At 65.2% G+C, this 12,965-nt stretch overlaps 1 protein-coding gene across 1 annotated transcript in view; it reads left to right on the top strand.

Moving 5' to 3' along the window:
* Positions 1 to 4,002: 4,002 nt before the first annotated feature.
* The window catches only part of FLNC (filamin C), a 54,250-nt gene continuing 45,287 nt past the window's right edge, over positions 4,003 to 12,965 (top strand). The window contains 7 exon segments of the mRNA XM_072037389.1: positions 4,003 to 5,142; positions 8,348 to 8,596; positions 9,421 to 9,518; positions 10,250 to 10,400; positions 11,405 to 11,523; positions 11,624 to 11,701; positions 12,341 to 12,503. Of these exon segments, the coding sequence (XP_071893490.1) occupies positions 4,803 to 5,142; positions 8,348 to 8,596; positions 9,421 to 9,518; positions 10,250 to 10,400; positions 11,405 to 11,523; positions 11,624 to 11,701; positions 12,341 to 12,503 (1,198 nt within the window). The 5' untranslated portion in view covers positions 4,003 to 4,802.

Genomic DNA, 12,965 nt, shown 5'->3' with positions numbered 1-12,965 from the left:
CCCCCATGGGTCCCACCCATGTCCCCATGGGTGCCACCAGTGTCCCCATCCCCACAGATGCCACCCCAGTCCCCATCCCCACAGGAGCCACTGGTGTCCCTGTCCCAGTGGGTGCCACCAGTGTCCCCATGGGTCCCACCCATGTCCCCTTCCCTGTCCCCAGGGGTGCCACCAGTGTCCCCGTGGGTGTCACCCATGTCCCTGTGGGTCCCACCAGTGTCCCCATCCCTGTGGGTGCCACCCCAGTCCCTGTCCCCGTGGGCGCCACCAGTGTCCCTATAGGTGCCACCAGGTCCCTATGGGTGCCACTGGTGTCCCCTTCCCTGTCCCCAAGGGTGCCACCAGCGTCCCTATAGGTGCCACCCATGTGCCTATGTGTCCCACCAGTGTCCTAGTGGGTGCCACCAATGTCCCCATGGGTGCCACCCCTGTCCCCATGGGTGCCACCAGTGTCCCTATAGGTGCCACCCATGTCCCTATGTGTCCCACCAGTGTCCCAGTGGGTGCCACCAGTGTCCCCATGGGTGCCACCCCTGTCCCAATGGGTCCCACCGGTGTCCCCATGGGTGCCACCAGGTCCCTATGGGTGCCACTGGTGTCCCCTTCCCTGTCCCCAAGGGTGCCACCAGTGTCCCCATGGGTGCCACCCATGTCCCTGTGGGTCCCACCAGTGTCCCCACCCCCACAGATGCCACCAGTGTCCCTGTCCCCATGGGTGCCACCAGTGTCCCTATGGGTGCCACCAGTGTCCCCATGGGTACCACCAGGTCCCAGTGGGTGCCACCAGTGTCCCTGTCCCCATGGGTGCCACTGGTCTCCTTGTCCCCATGGGTGCCACCAGTGTCCCCAAGGTTGCCACCAATGTCCCCATGGGTGCCACCCCTGTCCCCATGGGTGCCACCAGTGTCCCCATGGGTGCCACCCATGTCCCTGTGGGGTCCCACCCGTGTCCCCATGGGTGCCACCAGTGTCCCCATGGGTGCCACCAGTGTCCCCACCCCCACAGATGCCACCCCAGTCCCTGTCCCCATGGGTGCCACCAGGTCCCTATGGGTGCCACTGGTGTCCCCTTCCCTGTCCCCAAGGGTGCCACCAGTGTCCCTATAGGTGCCACCAGCGTCCCTATGGGTGCCACCCATGCCCCTGTGGGGTCCCACTGGTGTCCCCATGGGTGCCACCGGTGCCCCCACCCCCACGGGTGCCACCCCTGTCCCCGTGGGTGCCACCTCTGTCCCCGTCCCCGCTGCGCTCCGGGGTATTTTGGGCGCTTTGCGTGGCGCTGACTCTGGGGGTATTTTTAGCAGCCCCCCCCCACCCCGGGGTGCCCCCCCCCCCACCCGCTGGAAGCTTCCAGGGCCGGTGGCCAGGAGGTGACGCGGTGACACTGGGGGGGGGCCAACCCCGACACCCCCCCCCCCCCCCCTCCCCAGGGCCACGTCACCGCGCGGCGTCACCGGGGTCAAGGGGGGGGCACGGGAATGGGGCCCCCTTAATGGGGTTATGGGGGGGTGGGGGGGGGCATGGGGGGGATTTGGGGGTTTGGGGGGGTCATGGGGGAATTTTGGGGTTTGGGGGGGTCATGGGGGGGTAATGGGGGGAATTGGGGTTTGGGGGCGTCATGGGGGGCTAATGGGGGTCATGGGAGGTCGTGGGGGGGTTGGGGAATTGGGGGGGTCATGGGGGGATTTGAGGGTTGGGGGGGTCATGGGGGGTCGTGGGGGGATTTGGGGGATTGGGGGGGTCATGGGGGAATTTTGGGGTTTGGGGGGGTCATGGGGGGTCGTGGGGGGGTTGGGAAACTGGGGGGGTCATGGGGGGGATTTGGGGGATTGGGGGGGTCATAGGGGGTCGTGGGGGAGGTTGGGGGTTCAGGGGGGGTCATGGGAGGTCGTGGGGGGATTTGGGGGTTGGGGGGGTCGTGGGGGGCATTGGGGGGGTCGTGGGGGGTCGTGGGGGGGATTGGGGGGCATTGGGGTGTTATGGGGGGGTTGGGGGGCATTGGGAGGGTCATGGGGGGTCATGGGGGGATTTGGGGGATTGGGGGGGGTCAAGGGAGGGATTTGGGGTTTGGGGGGGTCATGGGAGGGTAATAGGGGGGATTTGGGGGTTCAGGGGAGGCTGGGGGGGCCATGGTGGGGTTTGGGGGATTAGGGAAGGTGGGGGGGGCCATGGGGGGATTTGGGGGTTATAGGGGGTCATGGGGGGCCCGGGGGGGGGTGCTTGGGTGTGGAGGTTTGGGGGGGGCTGGGTTTTGGGGTGCTGGGGTTATGGGGTCACGGGGGGACGGGCTTTGGGGTGCCGGGTGCCTCTGTGGGGGGGGGTACAGGGACACCAAATTTGGGGGCACTGGAGCTTTTGGGTGCAGGACACCAGATTTTGGGGTGGGAGGTGATGATGTTTTGGGGTACAAGGGTCTCGAGGTCCCAGTGTTTTGGGGTCCCAGCATTTTGGGGTACCAGGACTGGGGGGTCTGGTAGTTTTGGGGTCCTCGTGTTTTGGGGCACTGGGCCTGGGGTTGCTGGAGTTTTGGGGTCCTGGGTATCAGATTTTTGGGGTGCTGGGGTCTCGGTGTTTTGGGGTCTCGGGGCACTGGCACCAAGGGTCCCGTAGTTTTGGGGTCCTGGAGTTTTGGGGTCCTGGAGTTTTGGGGCACTGACACAAGGGGGTCCCAGCATTTTGGGGTCCCAGTGTTTTGGGTCCCTGCATTTCAGGGTCCTGTAGATTTGGGGTCCCGCAGATTTGGGGTCCTGTGGTTTCGGGTCGTGTAGATTTGGGGTCCCAGCGTTTCAGGGACCTGTAGTTTTGGGGCCTCACAGTTTTGGGTCCTGTGGTTTTAGGGTCCCGGCTTATCGGGCCCCACAGTTTTAGGGTCCTGTAGTTTTGGGGTCTCGAGTTTTGGGTCCCATAGTTTCGGGGTCCATGGGTCCCGAAGTTTCGGGTCCTGGTGTTTTGGGGTTCCATAGCTTTGGGGTCCCGGCATTTTGGGGTCCCTGCATTTTGGGGTCCTGGAGTTTCAGGGTCTCATAGTTTTGGGTCCCGGTGTTTCGGGGTCCTGTAACTTTGGGGTCCCCCAGTTTTGGGGTCTGGGGGTCCCAAAGTTTTTGATGCTGGCTTTTTGGGGTCCCATAGCTTTGGGGTCCCGTCGTTTTGGGGTCCTGTTGCTTTGGGGTCCTGGCATTTCGGGGCACCAGTGGGGGGGGGTCCCAGCATTTCGGCTCCCGCAGTTTTGGGGTATGGGGGCCCCAAAGCTTTGGGGTCCCAGAGTTTCGGGGTCTCGGCATTTTGGGGTCCCATTGTTTTGGGGTCCTGCTGTTTCGGGGTCCTGGCATTTCGGGGTCCTGGCGTTTCGGCTCCTGCAGTTTTGGGGTGTGGGGGTCCCATAGCTTTGGGGTCCCGGCATTTCGGGGTCCCGGCGTTTTGGGGCACCAGCGGGGGGGTCCCGAAGTTTCAGCTCTTGTAGTTTCGGGGTCCGGGGGTCCCGTAGCTTTGGGGTCCCTCAGTTTTGGGGTCCCAAAGTTTCGTCTCCCACAGTTTCGGGGTGCGGGGGTCCCAGAGCTTTGGGGTCCCAGATTTTTGGGGTCCTGGCATTTTGGGGTCCTGTTGTTTTGGGGTCCCGTTGTTTTGGGGTCCTGGCATTTTGGGGTCCTGCTGTTTTGGGGTCCCGGTGTTTTGGGTCACCAGCGGGGGGTTCCCAAACTTTCACCTCCCCAAATTTCGGAGTCCCGTAACTTCGGCCTCCCAAACTTTTGGGCTCCCAAACTTTCACCTCCCCCATTTTCAGGCTGGGGGGGGGGGGGCCCGTAGCATTTCGGGGCCTCCCCTAGCGGGGGGGTCCTCATCCCCTTACCCCCCCACCTCCCAAATTCCGCCCCCCCCCCTCCCAAATTCTCCCAAATTCCCCCCCCCCCAGGCTATAAATAGCGGCTGCTGTCACGGGGGCGGCCGCGGGCGGGGTCCAGCGGGGCCGGGCCCCAGCGCTTTAAAACGGCCCCGGCCGCCCCCCCCCCGCCACTCAGCCGCCGGCACCGGCACCGGGACCCACGCGGGGACCCACGCGGGACACACGGGGGGGAAGCGACCCCACGAGCCCCCCCCCCAAGGGAGCCGGAACCGAAGCAGGGAGATTTTGGGGAACCCCCCGGCAGCGAGGTTTTGGGGACCCCCCCCCCCCACATCGAGAGGAAGAACCCCAAAAGTGAGGAGCAGGAGCCCCAAATCCACGGGATCCTAAATCCACGGACCCCAAATCCACGGGATTTCGAGGAGCAGGACCCCAAATTCACAGGGTCCCGAATCCACAGGACCCTGAGGAGCAGGAGCCCAAAACGCCAGGATCCCAAAAATCCGGGACCCCGAGCAGGAGGACCCCAAATCCACGGGACCCCCAAATCCACGGGACCCTAAAGTTACGGGATCTTGAGCAGCGGGACCCCAAAACTCCGGGACCCCCAAACTCCAGGACCCCAAACTCCAGGACCCCAAACTCCAGGACCCCAAAACTTCAGGACCCCAAAACTCCGGGATCCCAAAACTCCAATACCCCAAAACTCCGGGACCTTGGGGACCCTGAGAAGTGGGATCCTAAAACCCCAGGACCCCACAGCAGCAGGACCTCGAGCGTCAGGACCCCAAAAACTCCAAGACCTTGAGCGGCGAGACCCCAAAAAACTCCGAGACCCCCAAGCAGTGGGGGGGGGATCCCCAAAAACCCACAGCATCCCGAGCGGGGGACACCGGGCACCGTCCCCAAACCCCCTGAACCCCTTGAGCCCCCCGAATCCCCCCGACCCCATATCCCCACCATGAACTCATCGGGTTACGAGGCTCCGGTGGGCGAGGACCCCGAGGAGTTGCCGGCCACCGAAAAAGATTTGGCGGAGGATGCGCCCTGGAAAAAAATCCAGCAGAACACCTTCACCCGCTGGTGCAACGAGCACCTCAAATGCGTGCACAAAAGGATCGGGGACCTGCAGCGGGATCTGAGCGACGGGCTGCGCCTCATCGCCCTCCTGGAGGTGCTGAGCCAAAAAAAGATGGGGCGCAAGTACCACCCGCGCCCCAATTTTCGGCAGATGAAGCTGGAGAACGTCTCGGTGGCCTTGGAGTTTTTGGAGAGGGAGCACATCAAGCTGGTGTCCATCGGTGAGGGGTGTGGGGTGTGTGGGGTGTGTGGGGTTGGGGTGTGGGTTTGGTGTGGGGTGGGTGTGGGGTGATGTTCTTGCATGGGGTTGTGCTGTGGGGCTGGGTTCGGGGGTGTGGGGGGTTGGGTGTGGGGTTGTGCCATGGGGTTGTGCCGTGGGGCTTTGCCATGGGGTCGTGCCATGGGGCCAGGTCTCCATGTGGGGCTGCGCCGTGGGGCTGAGCTCATGTATGGGGTTGTGCCGTGGGGCTGACCTCATGTATAGGGTTGTGCCATGGGGTTGTGCCATGGGGCCAGGTCTCCATGTGGGGCTGCGCCGTGGGGCTGGCCTCGTGTATGGGGCTGTGCCATGGGGCTGACCTCATGTATAGGGTTGTGCCATGGGTTCGTGCCATGGGGCGAGGTTTCCCTGTGGGGCCGCACTGTGGGGCTGTGCCGTGGGGCTGCTCTCGTGTATGGGGCTGTGCCATGGGGCTAGGTTCGTGTATGGGGTTGTGCCACGGGATTGTGCCGTGGGGCTGTGCCGTGGGGCTGGCCTCGTGTGTGGGGTTGTGCCATAGGGTTGTGCCATGGGGTTGTGCCATGGGGCCAGGTCTCCACGTGGGGTTGCGCTGTGGGGCCGTTCCATGGGGCTGGCCTCATGTATGGGGCCGTGCCATGGGGCTTTGCCATGGGGCCGTGCCATGGGGCCAGGTCCACACATGTGGGGCCGTGCCGTGGGGTTTTGCCATGCGGCTGCCCCATGGGGGCCATGCTGTGGGGCTGGCCTCGTTTATGGGGCCGTGCCGTGGGGCTCAGCCCATTTATGGGGCCGCGCCGTGGTGTGCTCGGGGGGGGGTCCGGCCCCCTATGTGAGCACCGTGCCATGGGGCTGGCCCCACAGCTCGGCCTCGTGTGGGGCTGGGGGGCTTTGTCTTGGGGGGGCTGTGGGGCTGTGCCGTGGGGCTGGGGGGGGTGGGGGGCTGTGGGGCCGTGCCGTGGGTCAGGGCCCCCCCCCACACCCTCGCACCCCCCCCCGCGTGGGCGCGGCGCTGAGCTCACGGCACTGGCACGGGGCCGGGGCCCCGCTCCCCGCCCGCCGCCCCCGCGCGTGGGGCCCCCCCGGGGCGCGCCCCCCCCCCGGACAGCTGCGGGGTGACCCCGCGGCCATGCGCGTGCGCGCCCCCACCCGGGCACATTTTTTGGGGGGGGGGGGCGCGCGCCCTTGCGCGCGCGCCCTTGTGCGCCCTTGCGCGCGCCCGTGCGCACCCGGGGGTCCCGCGCGCGCCCCCCCCAACGCCCCCCCCCCCCACCCAAACCAGCGCCGCCCCCCCCTCCAAGCCCCCCCCCCCGCGGCCATTTCCTCCCGAAACGCGATCGCTCGGTGGGGCCTGGGGGGGGGGAAGGGGAGGGGATTTGGGGGGAGGGGCGCTGGGATCATGGTGGGGACGGGGGGAGGGGCAGGGGGCTGCGACCCCCCCCCCCTCACCCCTCCCTCACCCCCCCCCCCCCCCGGCGTTGTGCTGGGGACCCCCCCGGGGATGGGGGGGGGGGGGGGGGGCGCAATTGGGGTGCTGGGGGGGTCCCAATTGGTGATGGGGGGGCCGGGATGTCCCCATGCGCCTTGGGGTATCTGGGGGGGGGTCCCCAACCGGGGGTCCTGGGGGGCCCCGACCCCCACCCGTGCCCTGTGAGCTGAGGGGGGGTCCCCAGGGGTGGGCGGGACACCCCCATGTGTGCACCTTGGGGTGCCGGGGGGGGGGTCCCAGCGTGGTGTGGTGGTGCTGGGGGGTCCTGGGGGGTCCCCAATTTGGTGCAGCAGCAGTGGGGGTCCTGGGGGTCCCCACCTTGATGTGGTGGCACTGCGGGGTCCTGGGGGGTCCCCAACTTGGTGTGGTGGTGCCGGGGGTCCTGGGGGGTCCCCAGTTTGGGGCAGTGGCACTGGGGGTCCCGGGGGGTCCCCACCTTGGTGCGGTGTCACCAGGGGTCCCGGGGGTCCCCGTTTGGCACCTGAGCCCGTGCGCCCCCCCCCCCCAAACAGCAAGGATGGGAACCTGGAGGTGGTCCTGGGGCTGGTGTGGGCGCTGAGGCTGCACTGCTGCACCCCTATAACCCCTGATAACCCCTTATATCCCCATATAGACCCCCTAAACCCCATATAGACCCCCTATAGAACCCCTAAATCCCCTATACATCCCAAATATGCCCCCTATAGACAGCAAGGCGATTGTGGATGGCAACCTGAACCTGATTCTTGGGCTGGTGTGGGTGCTGATCCTGCACTACTGCACCCCTATAACCCCTAATAATCCCATATAGACCCCCTATACATCCCCTAAATCCCCTATACATCCCCTATAGACCACAAGGCGATTGTGGACGGCAACCTGAGGCTGATCCTGGGGCTGGTGTGGACACTGATTCTGCACTACTGCACCCCTATACCCCCTTATATCCCCATATAGACCCCCTAAGTCCCCTATACATCCCCTATACATCCCCTATAGACCCCAAATATGCCCCCTACAGACAGCAAGGCCATCGTGGACGGCAACCTGAAGCTGATCCTGGGGCTGGTGTGGGCACTGATCCTGCACTACTGCACCCCTATACCCCCTGATAACCCCTTATATCCCCATATAGACCCCCTAAACCCCATATAGACCCCCTATAGAACCCCTAAATCCCCTATACATCCCAAATATGCCCCCTATAGACAGCAAGGCGATTGTGGATGGCAACCTGAACCTGATTCTTGGGCTGGTGTGGGCACTGATCCTGCACTACTGCACCCCTATACCCACTGATAACCCCCCATAAACCCCCTAAATCCCCTATAGACCCCCTATAGACCCCCTATACATCCCCTATAGACCCCATATATGCCCCCTACAGACAGCAAGGCCATCGTGGACGGCAACCTGAAGCTGATCCTGGGCTTGGTGTGGACGCTGATCCTGCACTACTGCACCCCTATAACCCCTAATAATCCCATATAGACCCCCTAAACCCCCTATAGACCCCCTATACATCCCCTAAATCCCCTATACATCTCCTATAGACAGCAAGGCGATTGTGGACGGCAACCTGAGGCTGATCCTGGGCTGGTGTGGGCACTGATTCTGCACTACTGCACCCCTATAACCCCTAATAATCCCATATAGACCCCCTAAATCCCCTATAGACCCCCTATACATCCCCTATAGACCCCAAATATGCCCCCTACAGACAGCAAGGCCATCGTGGACGGCAACCTGAAGCTGATCCTGGGCTTGGTGTGGACGCTGATCCTGCACTACTCCATCTCCATGCCCATGTGGGAGGATGAGGATGAGGAGGACGCGCGGCGGCAGACCCCCAAGCAGCGGCTGCTGGGCTGGATCCAGAACAAGGTGCCCCAGCTGCCCATCACCAACTTCAACCGCGACTGGCAGGACGGGAAGGCACTGGGAGCACTGGTGGACAACTGCGCGCCCGGTGAGGGGCGATTTGGGGGGTTTTGGGGGGGGATATGGGGGGATATGGGGGGGTTATGGGGGGAGAAGGGGAGATATGGGGGGATGTGGGGGGTTATGGGGGGATATGGGGGGGCATGGGGGGGTTATGGGGGTTTGGGGGGGATATGGGGGGGTATGGGGGGATATGGGGGGGATATGGAGGGTTATGGGGGGATATGGGGCGGTATGGCGGGATATGGGGGGGTTATGGGGGGATATGAGGGGGGATATGGGGGGGTTATGGGGGTGATATGGGGGGATATGGGGGGTTATGGGGGGGGAAAGGGGGTGTATGGGGGGGTATGGGGGGGTTATGGAGGGGATATGGGGGGATTTGGGGGGGTATGGGGGGGATATGGGGGGTTTGGGGGGGGTTATGGGGGGGATATGGGGGGATTTGGGGGGGTATGGGGGGATATGGGGTTTTGGGGGGTTATGGGGAGATATGGGGGGGATATGGGGGGTTATGGGGGGTTGTGGGGGGGTTATGGGGGGATATGGGGAGATAGGGGGGATATGGGGGGTTATGGGGGGGATATAGGGGGATATGGGGGGCTTATGGGGGAGATATGGGGGGTTATGGGGGGCTGTGTGGGGTGGGGGGCTACGGGGGGTATTGGGGTATGGGGGCTGGGGGGGGGCTATGGGGTTGGGGGGGCATGGGGGGGGAACCAGAGCATCTCGGGGGGCTGTGGGGGGCACTTTGGTGCATTGTGCTTGTGGATGGCTGTGGGGGGGACATGGGGGAGATTTTTTTGGGGGGGGGTGTGTGCATTGGGGTGCTGACCCCTGCCCCCCCCCCAGGGCTGTGCCCCGACTGGGAGAGCTGGGACCCCAACCAGCCCGTGCAGAACGCGCGCGAGGCCATGCAGCAGGCGGACGACTGGCTCGGAGTGCCCCAGGCAAGGGGGGGGGGGCACGGGGGGGGGCACGGGGGGGGGGTGGGCATGGGGTACCCTTGGGACTAGGGGGGGGGGTCCCTGGATATTGGGGAGGGGGAGTCCTGGGGGGATGGGGGGGATGGGGGGACCCCTGGGGTTGGGGGTCCCTTGGGGATGGGGGGGTCCCTGGGGACGGGGGGGTCCCTTGGGTGACGGGGGGGGCAGGATGCAGTGGGGACCCCTGGTATGGGGGGGTCCCCAGAAGTTGGGGGGGGTCCTTTGGGTAGGGGGGTCCCCAAGGTGCAGGGGACCCCTTGGATAGGGGGGCACTGGGTGTGGAGGGTCCCCAGGGTGCAGGGGGGGTTCCTGGGAATGTGGGGGGGTCCTTTGGGTATGGGGGGGGTCCTTTGGGCATGGGGGGGTCCTTTGGGTAGGGGGGTCCCCAAGGTGCAGGGGACCCCTTGGATAGGGGGGGCACTGGGTGTGGAGGGTCTCCAAGGTGCAGGGGGGGTTCCTGGGAATGTGGGGGGGGTCCTTTGGGCGTGGGGGGGTCCTTTGGGAATGGGGGGGTCCTTTGGGTATGGGGGGGTCCTTTGGATAAGGGGGAGACCCCGGATACGGGGGGGTCCCCTGGGGATGCGCATCCCCAAAGCGCACAGGGGTCCCTGGATATGGGGTGTCCCCGGGTCTGGGGGGGTCCCACGGTGCGGGGGGTCCCGGCACTAATTTTTTTGGGGGGGGGGCTCCTGCAGGTGATCGCCCCCGAGGAGATCGTGGACCCCAACGTGGACGAGCACTCGGTGATGACCTACCTGTCCCAGTTCCCCAAGGCCAAGCTCAAACCCGGCGCCCCCCTGCGCTCCCGGCAGCTCCAGCCCGCACGCGCCCGCGCCTACGGGCCCGGTACGGGGGGGGTCACGGGGTCACGGGGGGGGTCACGGGGTCACAAGGTCATGGGGGACACGGGGGGACACGGGGACACAAGGGGGATGTTGTCACCAGGCATGGTGGGGTCATCGGGTGTGAGGGTCCCCTCCAAGTTTGGGGTCCCCTCGGTGCGCAGGGCACTGGGGACGTGGCCCCGTGGTGGCATGGCCGTGGTGGCACTGGGGACAAGTTTTATGGTGGCATGGCCATGGCATGGCCATGGTGACATTGGGGACATGTCCTCGTGGTGGCATGGCCGTGGTGACACTGGGGACGTATCCTCATGGTGGCACCCCCATGGGGACACCAGGGACACGTTCTCATGGTGAGGTGGCCCTGATGGCACTGGGTGGCAGTGGGGATGCGTCCTCATGGTGGCACCCCCACGGGGACACTGGGGACACATCGTTATGGTGCCATGGCCACGGGGACACTGGGGACATGTCCTCACGGTGATGTGGCCGTGGTGGCACTGGTGGCACTGAGAACATGTCTTCATAGTGGCACGGCCATGGCATGGCCATGGTGGCACTGGGGACATGTCCTCATGCTGAGGTGGCCGTGGTGACACTGGGAACATGTCCTCATGGTGGCACCCCCGTGGGGACACTGGGGACATGTCCTTATGGTGCCATGGCCACGGGGACACTGGGAACATGTCCTCATGGTGGCACAGCCATGGCATGGCCACGGGGACGGTGGGGACATGTCCTCATGCTGAGGTGGCCGTGGTGACACTGGGAACTTGTCCTCATGGTGGCATGGCCGTGGTGACATTGGGGACACGTCCCCATGGTGTCACCCCCATGGGGACACCGGGGACACCTCGAGGTGTCCGTGGTGGCACCGGGTGCCGTTGGGGCCGTGTCCTGGTGGTGCCACAGCCGTGGTGGCAATGGGGCACGGGGGGGGGTCTCAGGGGTCTCGGGGGTCCGGGTGGGGTGGGGGGGGGGGCACATGGTGACCCCCCCCTCCCGTAGGCATCGAGCCCCAGGGGAACACGGTGCTGAAGCCGGCGCAGTTCACGGTGGAGACGCTGGACGCCGGCGTGGGCGAGGTCCTCGTCTACATCGAGGACCCCGAGGGACACACCGAGGAGGTGCGAGGGGACCCCTTGGGGACACCGGGGACGAGGGTTGGGGCTCTGTGGGGTTGGTGACGCCGTGCCCCCCCCCAACACCTCAGGGTTGTCCCCGCAGGCCAAGGTGGTCCCCAACAACGACAAGAAGAGGACGTACTCGGTCACCTACGTCCCCAAGGTGGCGGGGCTGCACAAGGTGAGGAGAAAATTTGGGGGGCACCTGGGGGGGGGCAGCAGGTCCTCGGGGTGGTCCCTGGGGGTCCCCATGGTGTGGCACTGGGTCCTTGGGGTGTCCCCAAGATGTGGCACTGGGGTCCCCAGGGTGTCCCACAGAGGTCCCCATGGCGCAGCATTGAGGTCCTTGGGGTGTTCCATGGAGGTCCCCAAGGTGTGACATTGGGGTCCTTGAGGTGTCCCATGGAGGTCTCCAAGGTGTGGAATTGGGGTCTTTGGGGTGTCCCATGGAAGTCCCCAAGGTGTGACATTGGGGTCCTCTGGGTGTCCCATGGGTGTCCTCGGGGTGTCCCCAAGGTGTGCCACTGAGTCCTTGGGGTGTCCTATGTTGGTCCCCAAGGTGGGACACTGGGTCCCCTGGGTGCCCCATGGAGGTACCCAACGTGTGGCCCTGGGTCCCCTGAGTGTCCCTAAGATGTGGAACTGTGTCCTTGGGGTGTCCCCAAGTTGTCACACTGGGTCCCCAGGGTGTCCCATGGAGGTCCCCCAAGATGCGACATCGGGGTCTGTGGGGTGTCCCATGGAGGTCCCCAAGGCGTGGAATCGGGGTCCTCGTGGTGTCCCCATGGTGTGACCCCGGTGTCCCCGCGGTGTCCCGCAGGTGACGGTGCTGTTTGCGGGGCAGAACATCGACAAGAGCCCCTTCGGTGTCAACGTGGGCATGGCGCTGGGTGACGCCAGCAAGGTGACGGCGCGTGGCCCCGGCCTGGAGCCCGTGGGCAACGTGGCCAACAAGGCCACCTACTTCGACATCTACACCGCAGGTGGGCAGGGGGGGGGACACGGGTGGGGGCGTGCTGGTGGCACCCAGCTGTGGTAGGACCCCCGTGGCGCTGGGTGGCACCGGGTGGCACCGGGGCCGTGTCCTCCTGGTGCCACATCGTGATGTGGTGGCACTGGGGACACGTCCTCCTTGGTGGCACGACCACGTGTCATGATGTGGGGGCACTGGGGACATTTCCTCCTGGTGGCACAACTGCATGTCATGGTTTGGTGGCACTGGGGTCATGTCCTGATGGCACGGCCATGCCACGATGTGGTGGCACTGGGGCCACATTCTCCTTGGTGGCACAGCCATGCGTCATGACACGGTGCCACCAGGACCACGTTTTCTGGGTGTCATGGCCACATGTCATGATTTGGTGGCATTTGGGCCATTTCCTCCTGGTGGCACAGCCACATGTCATGATGTGGTGGCACCAGGACCACGTCCTCCTGGTGTCACA

Source organism: Anas platyrhynchos, chromosome 1 (assembly GCF_047663525.1).
Source record: "Anas platyrhynchos isolate ZD024472 breed Pekin duck chromosome 1, IASCAAS_PekinDuck_T2T, whole genome shotgun sequence".
Taxonomy (NCBI): domain Eukaryota; kingdom Metazoa; phylum Chordata; class Aves; order Anseriformes; family Anatidae; genus Anas; species Anas platyrhynchos.
The sequence above is the reverse complement of the archived record's forward strand: the minus strand, read 5'-3'. Positions and strand labels throughout refer to the sequence as shown.